General features: G+C 50.6%; 1 protein-coding gene across 1 annotated transcript in view; it reads right to left on the reverse strand.

The window, feature by feature from the left end:
* The window catches only part of LOC144721235 (filamin-C-like), a 95,515-nt gene that overhangs the window by 11,635 nt on the left and 67,471 nt on the right, over positions 1-16,409 (reverse strand). Inside the window, exons 28-39 of the mRNA XM_078598687.1 lie at positions 15,474-15,597; positions 14,704-14,860; positions 13,272-13,461; positions 11,676-11,926; positions 10,367-10,451; positions 8,875-9,015; positions 6,961-7,089; positions 5,490-5,663; positions 4,836-5,000; positions 3,807-4,010; positions 3,163-3,315; positions 1,532-1,654 (exon numbers count right to left, since the gene is read on the reverse strand). Coding sequence (XP_078454813.1) covers positions 1,532-1,654; positions 3,163-3,315; positions 3,807-4,010; positions 4,836-5,000; positions 5,490-5,663; positions 6,961-7,089; positions 8,875-9,015; positions 10,367-10,451; positions 11,676-11,926; positions 13,272-13,461; positions 14,704-14,860; positions 15,474-15,597 — 1,896 coding nt within the window. The remainder of the gene's footprint in view (positions 1-1,531; positions 1,655-3,162; positions 3,316-3,806; positions 4,011-4,835; positions 5,001-5,489; positions 5,664-6,960; positions 7,090-8,874; positions 9,016-10,366; positions 10,452-11,675; positions 11,927-13,271; positions 13,462-14,703; positions 14,861-15,473; positions 15,598-16,409) is intronic.

Here is a 16,409-nt window from a genome sequence, read left to right on the forward strand (position 1 = left end):
TTTATGGACGGCCCCTTTGGGAAATGCATGGCAAGCATCGCTCCCACCCGCGCACCCCCCTCCTAACTGCCCCACCCCCCCTACTGACAGAATAATTCCCGCTCCTTGTGCCACGCAGGGGCAGCTGCCTCTGTGTTTTGCAGTTGCCCCTGTGTGGCACAAGGGCAGCTGCCACTGGAGGTGCCCTTTCAAATGATTGAGATGATGTTGTTACGTAAGTCGCCGAGCGCAAATGAAGTGCTCTGAGATGCCAAGGGTTAAACGGTGCCCGGTCAAAAACAAATCTCTGTCATTTTATTCAGAATTACAGAATGGGCGTAGGAATGCTTCAGCCGTCATCACCATACCATCACGAACATGAGCTTGCCACCACCCTTGTGTTCTCCACTCAAGCATTATGATGGACATTTACAGCTCGTTTGGCCAGCGAGACTATGTTCCAGACCCCAGACAGTGATTCCTGCAGCCTATGGCTATATCTGACACTAATGAATTCCCTGCAAAAGACGCGGGGAGGGGGGGACAAAGACAGCTTCACCCTCGAGAGAAAAGTCTTTGCCCGATGCTAAACGTTTGAGCATGTGGTGCGCGCAATCAGTGAGAATATTCAATTATACTGCAGGAATTCAATGAGCTACACATCTCTTTTTCACAGATTCCCAGTATGGGCGGGTCCGAACGTTACAACAACAAACGGAATACAAAACACGATGGGAGTGCAAAGTATAGGATACGTAAAATATCACTTTAAAAATATATTTTTGTATCTTACCGAGCAAAGGCAACCGAGGTGTTAACTTCCTTTTGAGAAGCGACCTGGCCACAAATGGCAGGTCAACAAAGTGGCTTATCGTGTGGAAAAGTATCGCAGCGATTATTCAACTGCGATGGAACTCTCTCTAGCTCAATTATACGCCCTTTCTTTATCTCAATAGGCACTTTAACAATGATCAAATACAATGAATGCCAGCCGGAAACAAAAGACACGCTTGTTCTAGTTGTCAGGGCTTAATATTTTGTTTCGCTTGCCTCGTGAAGAGCTTTGCGGTGTGGGATGAGGACCCTATTGGAGTGACTACGGAAGTGGTAACACGAAGTCATCTCATGGCATGATGCCGAATGCAAACTTTAATAATAATTGGGGATAATATTAAATATAGTACATTATTCTCAATATACAAAACGGATTATTTTATTCACATATAAACGAAGAAATACCTTTACAAATCTGGAATATCCTCAGACCAAAGTCACAGTGGCGAGATGTTAACTACCTCGCCTAGTATGCAGGACGACGTTTTGCTGGTAATTGCATCCAGCATCGTACTCAAAAATTGTAAATGTTGTGGATTCACTCTTCAACACACCGGTGGGCTAAAGCAGTGAACTATTTGTCTTTTGTCAACGTGACACTTTTTTGCTGATTGGCCGTGTCGGGTGGTGGAGGGTTACGACACATTTATCAATAACGCGATCTAACCCCAAAAACGTTGACTATGAATTATTCATGAGCACAGGGGGGCAGCCTCACCTGGTATGGCCAGGGGCAGGCTGCACGTGCTGCCCACGAGAGCCACGGGGACAGCCGCCTGCAACAGGGAGACCTCCTCCTTCTGTCGCCCGGGTCCACTCACCAGCACGGTGAATGGGCTGCCTGCACGCGGATGCACACACAAAGATAAAGACAAAGATCCCCCGTATAGCCTTAACAGACTGTAGGGGCAAGTGCTGTTAGCGAGCACCTATGAAGGCCGGAACGGTACACGAGGGGGTGGGTGGCCAGCACCACGCCCGACCGCCTTTGTCTCCCCAGTGGCGATGTTTACACACCGCACCAGGTACTCATTTAAGGCTGAGTCGACCTAGGGGAGGCCCAGGACCGGTTCAGATAATCGTCACTGGTGTTAGCCGTGAGCGGGAATCGAACCCGGGTCGCCAGGTTCATAGCGCAGCGCACTAACCACTACACTACCGCTCCCCACACATCAGCACACACACAAAGACAAAGATCTGACGCGTAGCCTACACAGTCTGTTGGGGGAATTGCAGTTAGCGAGCTCCTGTGAAGGCCGGCATGGCACAAGAGGGGGCGGGTGGCCAGCACCACGTCCGGCCACATTTGTCTCCTAAGTGATGATGTTTACACACTGTACCAAGCACTCATACAAAGGCTGAATTGACTGCAGGGAGGCCTAGGACTGGATAAGATATTCTCCACTGGAGCCTGGGTTTGTAAGCGCCGTGCGCTTAACTCCATGCTACCAATCCATATATACACATGCACACACAGCACCACACGTGAACACGCGAGTCAACAACAACGGCCACGAGTGTCATTGCGGAAATGGCAGTGGATTCTCATTTGGGAAAATGAATAAAACAGCTGTGCGGCCCACCCGGTCACGTAACAGCTTCTTTAGATGGAGTAATCGTCTTCAGATGCTTTTCGAAATGTATTGCAATCGCTGGTTATCCATTAGGATGTACGATAAATTACTCAGCCTCTTTGAGTCGAAATGTATTTGCATAAGTTGATGAGGGTTTTCCAAACAGAATCGTTTCTCTGTAAGGGCCACTAATCCCATCGTTTAATGTGATTTATGCGTCGGTTTTACGCTAGTGTTCTAATTAGAGCCGTCTAATTGGATGGAATCCATCACTTGTAGCTCGTTCCAACTTAAAACGCACTCACCGCATCCAAAATGCATTTACTTGATGAAACAAAAAGGACGCACGTACATTTTTCATGATCACGAGCGGAATATGATTTTAAGAGATGTATACAATTTATTTGTCCTTTCAATATTACCAACATTTCATTCAAATAATGGCACTTAATTAAGCAAAACATTTCATGGGAAATCCAGCACAGTCATTGTGTTGTATAAGAAAACACAATAAACACACAAAATATGTATATATATATACTCTTTGGTTCTTTCGGTAAAGTCACGTAGAAAATAAAATAAAATAATAATAGAATACGACGTTTCGGTTGCAACACAAGCAACCATCATCAGGTAAGAATGAATGGTGAAACACAGACACGGAAACAGCAGACACACACGCAGAGAGAGACACACACAAAGTGCCTCTCTCTGCACGTGCGTCTGCCTATGTTGTTTCGCTGGGATCCGCCGGTGCACGAACGCGGCTGCGTACCGGGTATCTGCTCCTCGGCAAACTTGATAGCGAGGTGGTAAGTGCCGGGCTCGGGGGGGCAGTACCACACGCGGCAGCGCCCGTCCTCCAGGTCCTCGCAGTGCAGCTCCACACGGCTGGGCCCCTCCATGGACACACACATGCTGCCGAATCCTGCCCTCCCGCACACAGACACCCCGCACCCGTCGTATAGCCTTTGACAGACTGTGGTTCCTCCACGCGCCTCCAAGTCGTTCCCTCGTTTCGAGAGCGAGCGGATACCGTGAAATCATTATTATGATGATGATGATAATGAAGAATTAATTCCGTAGTGAGCAATGTAAACTATTCAACAATAACTCAACTTTTGATTTTACCAGGTAAGGCCCACTGAGCAATAAAGCTTTTTTCACAAGCGAGCTGGCCACAAATTTCAGCTCAACGAAGCTGAAGTGACTTATCACGTGGAAATTCATAGCAGCCAACTAACCCGAACGCACGTGACTAAACGCGGAGGGAAAAAGCGGAGGACCCGGCGAAAAATCCACACTCGACCACGGGGAAAACGTGCGAACTCCAAATATCCAGCAGGCGTCAGGATCAGGATTGAACCCACGACCTCCTGCACACCAAGCGACGCGGTGGCGGCGGGCGGCGCCTCTCACCGGCGTATCGCGTGTCCACGATGAACTCGGCCGCCTCGCACGTGCGAGCCTCCTCCAGGCCGAGGCCGCTGGCGCGCACACGCCGCGCGTCCCCCACCTCGGAGGCGCCGACCGCGACGCGGAACGGACTGCTGGGGACGTGGCGGCCGCCCTCGCGGACGCTCACCAGGTGCTCGCCCACCTCCTTGGGGCTGAACGAGATCCCTGCGGGCATACGGAGCGGCAAGGGGGAACAGCGGTTTTACACGTGTTTACGCGTGGAAAACCGCTGACAAACAGCCTGTTAAAGGCTATACAGGGGATATTTGTCTTTGTGTATGTATGTTGAACTTCTTTCGCGCCATACGTAACCAACCGTATGAACTGAAGGTGCGGGAATGTGGGGAGTAGTGATTAACGCACTGGGCAACGAACCCGGTGACCTGAGTTAAATTGCTGCTCATGGCCAACATCAGTGGCGAATATCTGAACTGGCCCTGGCTGTCCCCTCATTAACTCAAATACCTCGCGCATTGGCGAGACAAAGACAGCCAGGCATCGTGCTGGTCACCCCCTTCTGTGCTGTGACGGCATAAACAGGTGCTCGTTAACAGCACTTTCCTCAACCTTCCGTTAAGGCTATACAAGAGTTGTCTGTCTTTGTCTCTGTTTGTGAGTACTTCATATGTGATTTTGTGTCTATGTGGGGAGCAGTTCGTGCAGTGGTGGGAATACTGCTCTATGAACCCAGAGCACAATTCCCAGTCAGCAGTAAGTGGCGGAGATAACAGCCGCACGGAAGAAGTGCGTACGTACGTCGACCTTCTTTCGCACCGTACATAGCCAATCGTGCTAATCATAGGCGCGGGGGAAGGACAACAAACTAAACACAAAAAGCAGCTCTAAAGAAATGAGAAAGTAGCGGTAGAGATGTCTCCGATGATGCCAGCGGCAGCGTCTGAGATGGCGGCGGCATCAGCAGCGGCGGTGGCAAATGCCGCCGCCGTTGCCGGCGGGGTTAACGACCATCGGGCGCCGGCCCCTTCGTACCGATCTGCCCGTCGTCGAGCCTCTTGAGGAGGCACGCGTCCTGGCGCCCCGACGGCGCGGCGATGTTGGCCGTAAGCAGCGCGGGGTCCGTGCCGTCGGGGATGCGCAGCGACACGTCGTGCGTGGAGCCGCGGCTCAGCAGCGACGCGCGCAGGCTGTCCTCCCCTGCAACGGAACGAGAGGGCCTCGGTTCCACCATCGGGGGGGGGGGACCCGGTGGCTTGGTACGCAAGACCGGGCCCCTGAGTGACACTGGCGGTGCTGGTTGCGCCGCGCCATCGTGCGCCGCGCCGGCCTCCGTAAGCGCTCGCTAACAGTACTTGCCCATTGTCGTCGTCGTCCGTGTAGGCTACGCCGTGGTTCTTTGTCTCCACGTGTGCGTTTACCGGTGGGGAGCGGTAGTGAAGCGGTTCAGCGCGCTACACTACAAACCCCGCGGCGCTACAGACCCTGCTCACGGCCAACATCTGTAACGATTATATGAACCGGTCCTAGGCCTCCCCTAAGGTCAACTCAGCCTCAAATGAGTACCTGGCGCGTTGTGCAAACATCGCCACTCGTGCGCCGTGCCGGCTTTCATAGGTGCTCGCTAACAGCACTTGCTCCTACGGTCTGTTAAGGCTACACGGGGTAAAACTTTGTCTTTGCGTGTACCGGTTATGCGAGCCATGTACGGGCTTCCGGGGATGTGCTGCCCAGCGAACTTGACGGCGATACTGTAGTCCCCGGGGGCGGTGGGCAGGTAGGACACGGAGCAGGTGCCATCCTTGTTGTCCTGGCACGAGATCTCAGCCTTGGAGGGGCCCTCCACTGCCAGTGACAGCCCGCCTGACGCCACCACAACGCGAGGAATAGTATCAACCGTGATAACCACAGGCACGTTCCCCTGTCTGTCACACCGCGTGCGTGTGTGTGTGTGTGCGCGCGTGCGTGTGTGTGCATGTGTGTGTGTGTGGGGAGCGATAGTGCAGCGGTTAGCGCGCTGCGCAATGAACCCGGCGACCCGAGTTCGATTCCCGCTCACGGCCAACACCAGTGACGATTATCTGAACCGGTCCCGGGCCTCACCTAGGTCGACTCAGCCTAAAATGAGTACCTAGTGCGATGTGTAAACATCGCCACTAGGGAGACAAAGGCGGCCGGGCGTGGTGCTGGCCACCCACCCCCTCGTGTACCATTCCGGCCTTCATAGGTGCTCGCTAACAGCACTTGCCCCAACAGTCTGTTAAGGCTATACGGGGGATCTTTGGATCTTTGTGTGTGTGTGTGGAAGTGTACCGCCGTTTTCGTCAAGGCACTTCTGGATGACAAAGGGTATTTATGTATGCAATGACAAGCTTATCTACATAATGTCATTGGCTGCGGATTTATCAACTTAATTTGCATGCACAGCCAATTTGTCAATCCACTTATGGATCAGGCCCTCCCCATGCCGCGCAGATCATGGTAACTCTGATCAGTGTGGGATGGTGAAGGCAGGGAGCATAGATGCTGGAATATAGTACAGTACAATGAAGGATGTTTTCTACACCACCCTCTGCTGGCAACGTAAGTCAGCAGCAGCCTCAACACCTTCTGTATGCACAGTGGTGACTTTGACCAGAATTTATCGGGCATATTCTTGCTGATATGGTCATAGGCTATGACTTTCTACCATGAAATTCAAACTGTTATTGTCACACGAGTTAGATTGGATCCCCAAATGTTGGGCCATTCATCATTCGTTAATCTTTTATATTTAGATGTGCATAAACAAATATTTCCTTAATCGATATGGCGACCTAGATGAGACGCTCAAATTAATCCTTTGTGCAGAGCCGATTGCTTAAATAATGAATGATAATAACGATGATGATGATGATGCTGCAGATCACGATGATGAATACAATCCTAATGATGACAGTGTTGCTCTTGATCATGACGATAATGACAACAGTGACAGTGCTGATGACAGTGGCGTTGACAAAGATGATAACGACGACGAAGGTGCTGATGATGATGAGGATGGCGATGAGCGCGATTACAATGCAGTAGGCAATGACAACGATGACGGTGTTGATGTCTACGTCGGTGCTGCTGCTGCTGATGATGATGATCATGATGAAGCTCGTGATGGAGTGGGTACCTTCGCCTGCATCCTTGGTGTCGATGGTGAAGGCCGCGTGCTTGCCGACTATTCCGTGGCTCAGGCCGGGCCCATACGCGGTCACACTCGGCCCGTTCATCTCATCCACGTAGAACTGCAGGGGGCTGCCTGTATGTGCGGCGTGTAAACGACAAAGATGAAGATCCCCCGTACAGCCATCAACCCTGTTGGGGCAAGTGCTGTTAGCCAGGATCTGTGAAGATCATCACGGCACCCAAGGGTTCGGCGTCGCCAGTACCACTCCTGGCTGCCTTTGTTTCCACGGTTCTGATGTTCAAACACTCCACAAAGTACTCATTTAAGATGGAGTCGACCTACGAAAACCCCAGGAAGGGTTCGGATACGACTTCCACGGGTGTTGGCCATGGCCGAGAATTGAACTCATGCCGCCAGGTTGGCAGCTTAGCTGACGAACTACCGTGCCAAAGCTGCTCACGCTCATGCACAGACACACATACCCCGGGACAGCCATTCACCGCACACAGATTCTTGATACCAGAATTTGCAAAACTCCAGTCCTCGGGACCCACCAGGCACATTTATGCACTGACCAATCTCTGTTCAAATACAAATCAATTACATACGGCACATGTCTGAAGACTAATGAACACATCTATCAACATGTGAATCACTAATCTATACCTCACATAAGAGGTCATGTAAAGGTTAGTGCACTGCGAGACGAACCCGACGACACAATGCTCACTCACGGCGAAACATCACTCGTGAATTTCTTAACTGGTCCTGGGCCTCTCCTCGGTCGAATCTGCCTTAAACGAGCGACTGGTACGCTGTCTAAAAATCAGCACCAGGGAGAAAAAGTGCTCCATGGAGGCCTTCCAAGGTGCTCGATAACCGCACTTGCCCAACAGTATGTTATCGGCTACATGGGGGAACTTTGTTGATTGATCACCCTGTCGCTGGCCGCCTTTGGGGAGGGTGTATAGTGTGAAAGGCCGAAACACCCTAGGAACCAAAGGTACACTACTGACGATGCGCTCCCCAAATTTCACCAGGCTCACTGTTCATGAACTCTTGGAAGTGCTTGCACAAAGGATAGTAACATCTCATCCTGTGTTCTTGGAATCAAACGTACATATACACAAATGCAAGCCCTCTATCTTAATTTGAAGTAGAGCTTGCACTGCCATGGAGAACATGTTTACTAAATATCAGGCATGTGCAGCAAGTAACGACTAAATGTGTGTTCGAACGCAGAAGACCGGTGAATGTGTAAACGCGTGACGCGGTTGATCGTTTTGGAATCCCTGCATGACACATCCAGATGTCCTCATCAAGGAGCATAAACCACCATCACGCAAACTCCGGTCATCCTCACAGCGGTGGCTTTTGGTTAACCATCGAACAAAGGTGGTCACTGCATCGCGCTTTCAGACTTCTGCAGCCATTGGGAATGCTCTTCCTTCCGATGTGAGGAAGCCAAGTTGTGCACTTTTAAATCATCCAGATTGAAAGCTCATTTCTTTAGAACTGTTTTTTTGTGTTTAGTTTGTTGTCCTTCCCCCGCACCTCCGATCAGCACAGTTGGATATGTAGGGTGTGAAAGAAGTTCAACATACAAATACAAAGATCCCCCGCATAGCCTGCAAAAACTGTTTGGGGCAAGTGGTGTTAGTGAGCACCTTTGATGGCTGGCACGGCACACGAGGGGGTGAGGTGGCCAACACCACACCCTGCCACCTTTATCTTCCTAGTGGCAATGTTTACACATCGCAACGGGTGAATCGACCTAGGGGAGGCCCAGGACCAGTTCAAATAATCGTCACTGGTGTTGGTCGCGAGCGGGAATCGAACTCGGGTCACCGGATTTGTAGCGCAGCGCGGCGCGCGAACCATTAAACTACCACTTCCCATACATACATTCTCACTCACCTGGGATGTGGTGCCCATTGTATTTAATGTCCATCTCGTGCAGCCCCTTCTCGATCGGGGCAAAGCTGACGCTCATGGTTCCGTCTCTGTTGTCGATGATCCTGGGGCTGGCCTTCTTGCCGGACGGCATGTGCACCTCGCCTGCCAAAACACCCGCGCCACTGTGAGCCGCCAGCAGGGCATGACGTGTTTCGGTGAAGCCACGCGGGCTCTGTGAATCTCCCACACGTGCTGGGCTGCACGGCGGACAGGAAATGGCAGTAGAGCAGAGATGTTCATGAACCCACATGTGTGAAACATGCGTGTAATCCATGTGTGGGTTTTTTATTTTATTTTACTTTCTACGTGACTTTACCGAAAAAACCTAAGAAGATTTCTCCAGGTACTGCAGTTTCCTTCCACAGACAAAAATGCTGCTTAAATCTTTCCCATTCTGATGACGTAAAACTGATGACGTACATGTACCTAGTCAGTTTTTCGGTATATCTTCAGGTCGGAAGATGTACTGAGGCTCCGACAAGGCGATGAGGGAGAGCATGTAGCACAGTTAGGTGGCAGAAATCATAGAGTGCAGTCGTGTCGCTACAGTTCTCTGCGGTGAGTACAATGCCTTTAAAAACAACGGTGCTATGTCTCTCTAAATAAAATTAATGCCGAACCGCTTGCGAGTTCCAAGATGCAGCGGTGAATGAGACCCAACCTGCAACTTGCAGGCGACTCGAAACGGGAAAGGGTTAACTGAGAAATGGCCAAACCTCCCAATGCAGGACCCTCCTGAAAAAGAGTCCTGAGAATCAGTGAGGAGTTACTGGACGTAAAAAAAACCCCAAAATAAAGTGACTCTATGCTCAAACAAGCATAGCCCAGAGACAGTGGTCGCACTTCCACAGTTTCAAGCCCAATAGGGTAAGCAATGTTGAGGTACCATGAAGTGGTACTTATTATATCAGCCCACTACGAAGAATGAGTTTGCATCACTCTAAAAGACTTTTAAACTATAAAACATATTTGCGTGATGACACGACACTTTGAGCAACATTTAAATATAATTGGGATAAAAAAAAAGCGGCAATTATTTTAATAATTTTCTCACCGCTTCAACATTTAGACCACTCCTAATTTCTCCCCATTATAAAAACAACCGAGATGTGTGACACGTGACAGGTGTATTTGCACACGTGCAATGGTAAAAATGTGCGCACGTCCAATTAACTTATTTACGTAAAAAAATGCGGCGACGATGCCATCTTCATCACGAGTCACGAGTATATCATTGTTTCGACAAGTGTGTGGGTAAGGGCTCTTGTCCTACCCCGATGACGTCCAGAGATACCGGCGTTCTGGAGCTTCATTCTATTTTGAAGCAAATTAACCCTACTCGCACGAGGCAGACAGACACGCGTTCGAATGCAAATGCCACCGGGTGGTGTTTTGCGGCACTCCGAGCCACGTAGGATGCAAAGCGGAGGCCGAGGCTGCAGCGGGTACTTGCCCGTAATGTGTCCCTTGCGCAGAGAGAAGGGGACGACCAGGTGGAATGGCCTCAGCGACTCCGTCGAGATGTCCTCACTCATCGCCTGCATCAAAACAGGGCAGGGCCGAAGGCTGTACTGTATGCATGTACGCCGAACTCCTTTCGCACCGCACATAACCAACCGTGTTAATCGGAGGTGCAGGTCGCGAGCGGTGGGGTAGGTGGTTGCAACGGACACTCGGCAACACAGTAGCATTTGGAATCAACACGCGTTCAGAGTATTTGGCTGCTATACATGTCCACGTGATAAGCCACTTCGTTGGGCTATCAATTGTGGCCAGATCGCTTCTGAAAAAGAGCTATGTAGCTCAGTGGGCCTTACCTGGTGAAATAAAAGTTTCTAGTTTTATAGTTTAGTTTAGAATTAGTTTTTAAGTTCATTTTGTTTCACCAAGTGAGAAGCTCAGGAGACCAGGATAGGTTAATTTGCAAGTGACCTGAGGCATGAGTCTGCCATCAGGAGAGCGAAGATTGCTATGTATAGTCCCAACAGAGTAATTTGCAGGCGAATTTTCTAATTTGGCAGTTTGTCAACGCAGCGCAGCGCAATGGTAGCTGGCAGATCATTCTAACGTAATTGTTATTATCACAGGTAATTACAATTAGTCAATGGGCAGGTCATATGTGGTGGGGTAAAGTGTGGTCACTCCCACCTCTCCCAAGATGAGTCTCGCCAGCGTGGAAGAGTGGGCAAGATGCTTTCTCAAGGAGCTCTCTCCAGAGCTCCCTCTCGCAGAGGCCTCTTCCTCCAGCAGTGGCGTGACTATTGCAATTACAGAGCTGTAACCCCGTCATCATTCTTGACCATCGGATATTACCCCGACGAGCGGTGAGTCCTGCCCAAGCCCACTGTCTTTCTTTTTTACTCGCTACCCATTTTAACGGTCACAATAGAGGACACAGCGTATGTGCAGGCAGGGTTGGTCCGTCTGGAGTGGCTTCATTCCCTAACAAGAGCTTATGAAGGTGGTATAAAGGGTTAATATTCTAACCAAGGGACCACCACTTAATGTTCTTAACAGTGTCAATTACATCATTAGCCTATCTGCCTCTCAGTGGGATTGCAAGTTCGCATCTCTCCGTGCTTCCGTGTGCGCTTTTCAGTATTTCTTACAATTTGTTGCAGTTGCTGCTGTCGTTACGACCACGTTCCTGAGCCCCGTGCCGTCACAGGTTCCGTCACAGAGAGGTGAGCTGCGCGACTCGCGCCCACAACGTCTGGGGGGTGGGGGGCCGGGTTCGCCGGGCGAGCGGGGGGGGTTCTCACCAGCACGTGGAAGGGGCAGTTGGGGATGAGCTGGCCCCCGAAGCGCACGGCGATGACGTACGGCCCGGGCTGGGTGGCCGTGAACACGATGCTGAAGGTGCCGTCGGCGGCGTTCTCCACCACGTCCACGTCCAGCTCGAGCTGCTCGGGCGTGAGCACGCGGCACGTCACCTTGCCGCGCCCGGCTTCCTTGGCGTTCACCAGCACCAGCGTGGGCTCGCCGATTTGAATGGCTGGGCCCGGGCCCCCGTCTGTTGTCACGCCGGGGAGGGGAGATGGCGGCGCTCTGACTCGAGGAATGGTAGCAGAAGACTCACGGTTAATGCTTCAGACGAGGGACGCATTCTAAATTCTCGGATTAATAATAAAAACATTTTTAAAATTCGAACCGAGATGCGGCAGTTTGGATGATCCGAATCTTTTTTTTGTTTCGATTGATCCGGATTTGTGACGTCGCAGGAAGTGACGTCACTTCTATGGCATCACTTCCGCGTTCTTCCCGGTACAAAGTGCCATCCCGTTACACAAAAATGTGCTTAAATAATAAAGATATACATGTTTCCACGTTAAAAAAGCATTACTTTACTGATGGAACGTCATGGCGGAACATAGAATGTCGTGATTATTAGTTACACATTACAAATCTCATTACATTTAGTGCATAAACAATGCAAGTTAAACAAAATGTAGTAAATTTTTTACTGAAAAGCCGATATTTCAACAATTTAAATCCGAAACTCGTCCCTACTTCAGACTTAACTCTGCAGAAGGCACAACGAAAGGCCACGTGCCACCTCGTTACACGTGTGTGCCCACCTTGGCATATGCATCACGGAGGTACATTTCTGGGCGTGGGGGCACATGCCTGTTATCTACAGAGGTGCGGTTGGTGATTCACTCAAAGATCACTGAGGATCACATGGATTGCTATGATTTGGCCAGCAGGCGTAAACGCAGCAAGTTGGTGGTTGATCTCTCAGCCACCTTTTGCGGCTATTCCATTTTACAATGTACGTGGTTTGTATGAAAGCTTATCTGATGTGTGGGTATTCTCTGTGTATCATGATTTCCTCCGTCAAATGAAAATACTTAGTAAGGAACTGATCAGACATTCTAATGCAGGAGCCTCCTGGAGACATGTCTTGAGACTCAGTGAGGCTTTATAGTTTATCATTATACTTTAACCAAGCCAGAACTCAAGAGACAAGGAAATTGTCGTTTGCAAAAGTGACCTGGACACCAAAAGGTGTTGAGGGTTAGAGTTTAAAGTTACACTATCCGATGAGTCATTTTACTTGAGTCAGTGTTGTTTTGTTTTAACCAGGTAAGTAAGAACGCAAGACACAAGGAGAGTCCCATTTGCAAGAGTTACCTGAATTGCAACCTGTGTCAGTATAGGGTTAGGTGTTTAGGTTAAGGACTTACGGTTTGAGTTGACCGTTTGGGTTGAGGCTTCGTTGAAAAGTTAGCGTTTCAGGTTAGAGTTCAGGGTTAGGGTCAGGGGTTCAGGGTTAGGAGTTTAATAGTTATGGTTTATAGCTCGGGTTCAGTGCTAGTTCTTTGGCTCAGGCTCTCAGTTGCCAGGGCGACGCGCACCGGCCAGGAAGCACTTGGAGGCATCCCCCGTGGCGAAGGCGTGCACGGGGAAGGGGCTGCCGGGAACCTCATCCGTGCCGTAGCCGACAGCCACCGAGTAGCGACCGGCAACGTCCGGCAGGTACGACACCGAGAACAGGCCGTCCCCTCCGTCCAGCACGCGGGCGCGGCGCGGGCAACCGTCAGGGTCCTAGCATCCAGCAACAGCAAACGGGTCATTAGCAGCAGTAATCATGGCCATCATCTTCCGTCTCTTGAAAACGCGAAAATTGGTATTTTATTGATATTTACCAGAGGAAAATATATGTTTAAATCGTTATTGTTATTAAAGTAGGGCCCGGTTTAATTGGCTTAAAGTTTCAGGACCGTCTCCCAGAGGTCGCAAACGGGTTTTGATTCCTTACCCGTACCCGGCCGGGTACGGGTACCCGTTCCCTAACCGTACCCTACCCGAAATGAGTGACAAACGGTTACTCACCAGTGACTCACGGCCTACCCGTACCCGTACCCGGCCGCACCAGGGTCGCAAACGGCTACCCGTACTTGGCCGGGTACTGGTAGCCGAATATCGGGTAGGGTGCGGGTATCGGGTACCCGGTTGCGACCTCTGCCGTCTCCCCAACTCCGTACCAAATTGGGAAGTTTATAGATCTGTCTCCGCAGCATCATCACTTCTCAGTGGCCTGCGGCGGTTAAAGCAGGGACAGCGTTGCACTGGAATGCATACTGGTGAGAGAGAAAAAAAATGGACGACGGTACGATGTACCGGGAAAAAGCAAGAGGCTATACGGGGAAGAAAAATCCGATCCGCTCAAACCGCATCTGAATAGAAACCGAATCGGTGACTGAATCTCCACAGCCACTGCTTTCTGCTGGCTGGGAGCAGCACCTGCCGCCAAATTTGAGGTGGAACGCCGTGGGGAAGTCGGTAAGTTGGGAACCGTTTCATTTTAAATGCAATACGATAAATGCACGCGTAATTTAACGCATGTTAAACGCACTAAAATACGGTTAAGTAGCATATAATGCAATATAAAGGTATTTGAATATGTTAAGTATTGTATATGAAATGCAATTTAATAACTTAAGAAATATATAATGTGTATTAAGGCCACCAGAAAGCATAATGTATCACACAATGTGTACATTGAACGCAATAGAATGACGTTACGTAGAATATGTGTTTCTTTGTCGGCCGGCACATTTTCCAACAACACTAAACACTGACGTCCTGTGGCATGAGGACCACCTACAGAGGCGACACTCGCCAAATGGAAGGCGGACATCAGTTGCATCAAAGAGAAAGTGGTTCTGGTGAGTAAAGCAACTTGGACACTTTGCAAGGTTTCACCAATACATCGGGATCATCATTACACTCCAGCCTTCACCATTGCCACGAGCGTGCCCTGCGCCGGTGCCAATCGGAGCGTACCACGATGGTGATGGACAGGGGGGCGTCCCCCGCCTCTCGGGTGTCGATGGTGAAGTCCGTGGGCAGGCTGGCGGGCACGCCGGCCGCGCTCACGCCGGCGCCGCTCACCCGCACGCGGCCGGCGTCGTACGCGGCCAGCACGTCCACGCCAAACGGGCTGCGGCGGAACAAGCGCGGCATTACGGGGGCTCACAACGCCTGCACGCTCACTCGCTCGGTGTAGCCAGTGAGCGGGCGAGCGCGCCTGCAGGCGATACATTATAAACTTATATTTTATTTTACCAGATAAGGCCCACTGAGCTATGTAGCTCTTTTTTCAGGAAGCCACCTGGCCACGAATGATAGCTCAACGAAGTGGCTCAGCATCATCATCGTCACGTGGACATTTATAGCAGCCAAATACTCTAAACTCGAGTGCAGTTGGCTACGTACGGTGCAAAATAAGTTCAACATGCATACATATATACACACTGCAGACACACCGCATACCAGAGGTGGGACAAAGTCATTGTTATGCAAGTCCAAGTCGAGTCGCAAGTCATCAAATTCATGACTCGAGTCTGACTCGAGTCCAAGTCACATGACTCGAGTCCACATCTCATAGGTGGGACAAAGTCATTGTTATGCAAGTCCAAGTCGAGTCGCAAGTCATCAAATTCATGACTCGAGTCTGACTCGAGTCCAAGTCACATGACTCGAGTCCACACCTCTGCCGCATACACACCGCATACACACTGCATACACAACGTAGATACACTGCAGTCACACACCTGTGTGGGACGTCCTGCCCCGCGTACTGGACGTGGAGGCTGTAAGGGCCCACGAGCGATGGGGTGTACGTCATGGCGTGAATGCCGTCCACAGCCTGCACGACCTCCACTGGCTCCCGTGTGCCTGCGTACAAACACATGAGCAGCCTTGTGAGCTCACACGTGCATAGACAACACACACACAGAACCCCTGTCTATGCTGTTGGGACAGGTGCTGTCAGGGAGCCTCTAAAAGGCCACCACTTCGCATGAAAGGGAGGTGTGGCCAGCATCATGCCCTTTGCCTTCCCAGTCCTGTGGCTTTATCACTGCACCAGGTACCCACTTATGGCTGAGTAGACCTAGACGAGGCCCAAAACTGGTTTCGTAATCAGTCTCCACCAATGTTAGCCGAGCTGGAAATCAATTTAAAGGCTGCCGGTTTCATAACCCAGTCCACCACTCCCCACACACAAAGTCAAACACAAATAATCCCCCGTAAAGCCTTGAGAAGACTTACTCTTTGGTTCTTTCGGTAATGTCACGTAGGTATAACATAAAATAAATCACGACGTTTCGATCGCAACACAAGCGGTCGTCCTCAGGCAGGAAAAATAAAGTCCAGCAGTGGAACTGATGAACCAGCGAGAGAGAGCAGCTACAACAAGAAGTTATATATGTGGCGATGGGCAAGCAAGCGAGGTCTGAGTTGGAAAGGAATTCCACCCCCGGACGTAAGCACGTCAGTTGTGTTAATGGGGGATTATGGAGAGAGGGATTAGGGAGGGAGATTCGCATGAATGAGCTTCCGTTGCCGCATAAGAGTATCAAGCCCGCATATGCGCACAACAGCAGTGTTAGAAGACTGTTGAGGCAAGCGCTGTTAGCGAGCACCTATGAAGGCCGACACGGCACACGAGGAGGGTGGGTGGCCAACGCCACCCTCGGCAGCCTTTT

This window comes from Lampetra planeri, chromosome 11 (genome assembly GCF_965212315.1).
Source record: "Lampetra planeri chromosome 11, kcLamPlan1.2.h2, whole genome shotgun sequence".
Lineage (NCBI taxonomy): Eukaryota > Metazoa > Chordata > Hyperoartia > Petromyzontiformes > Petromyzontidae > Lampetra > Lampetra planeri.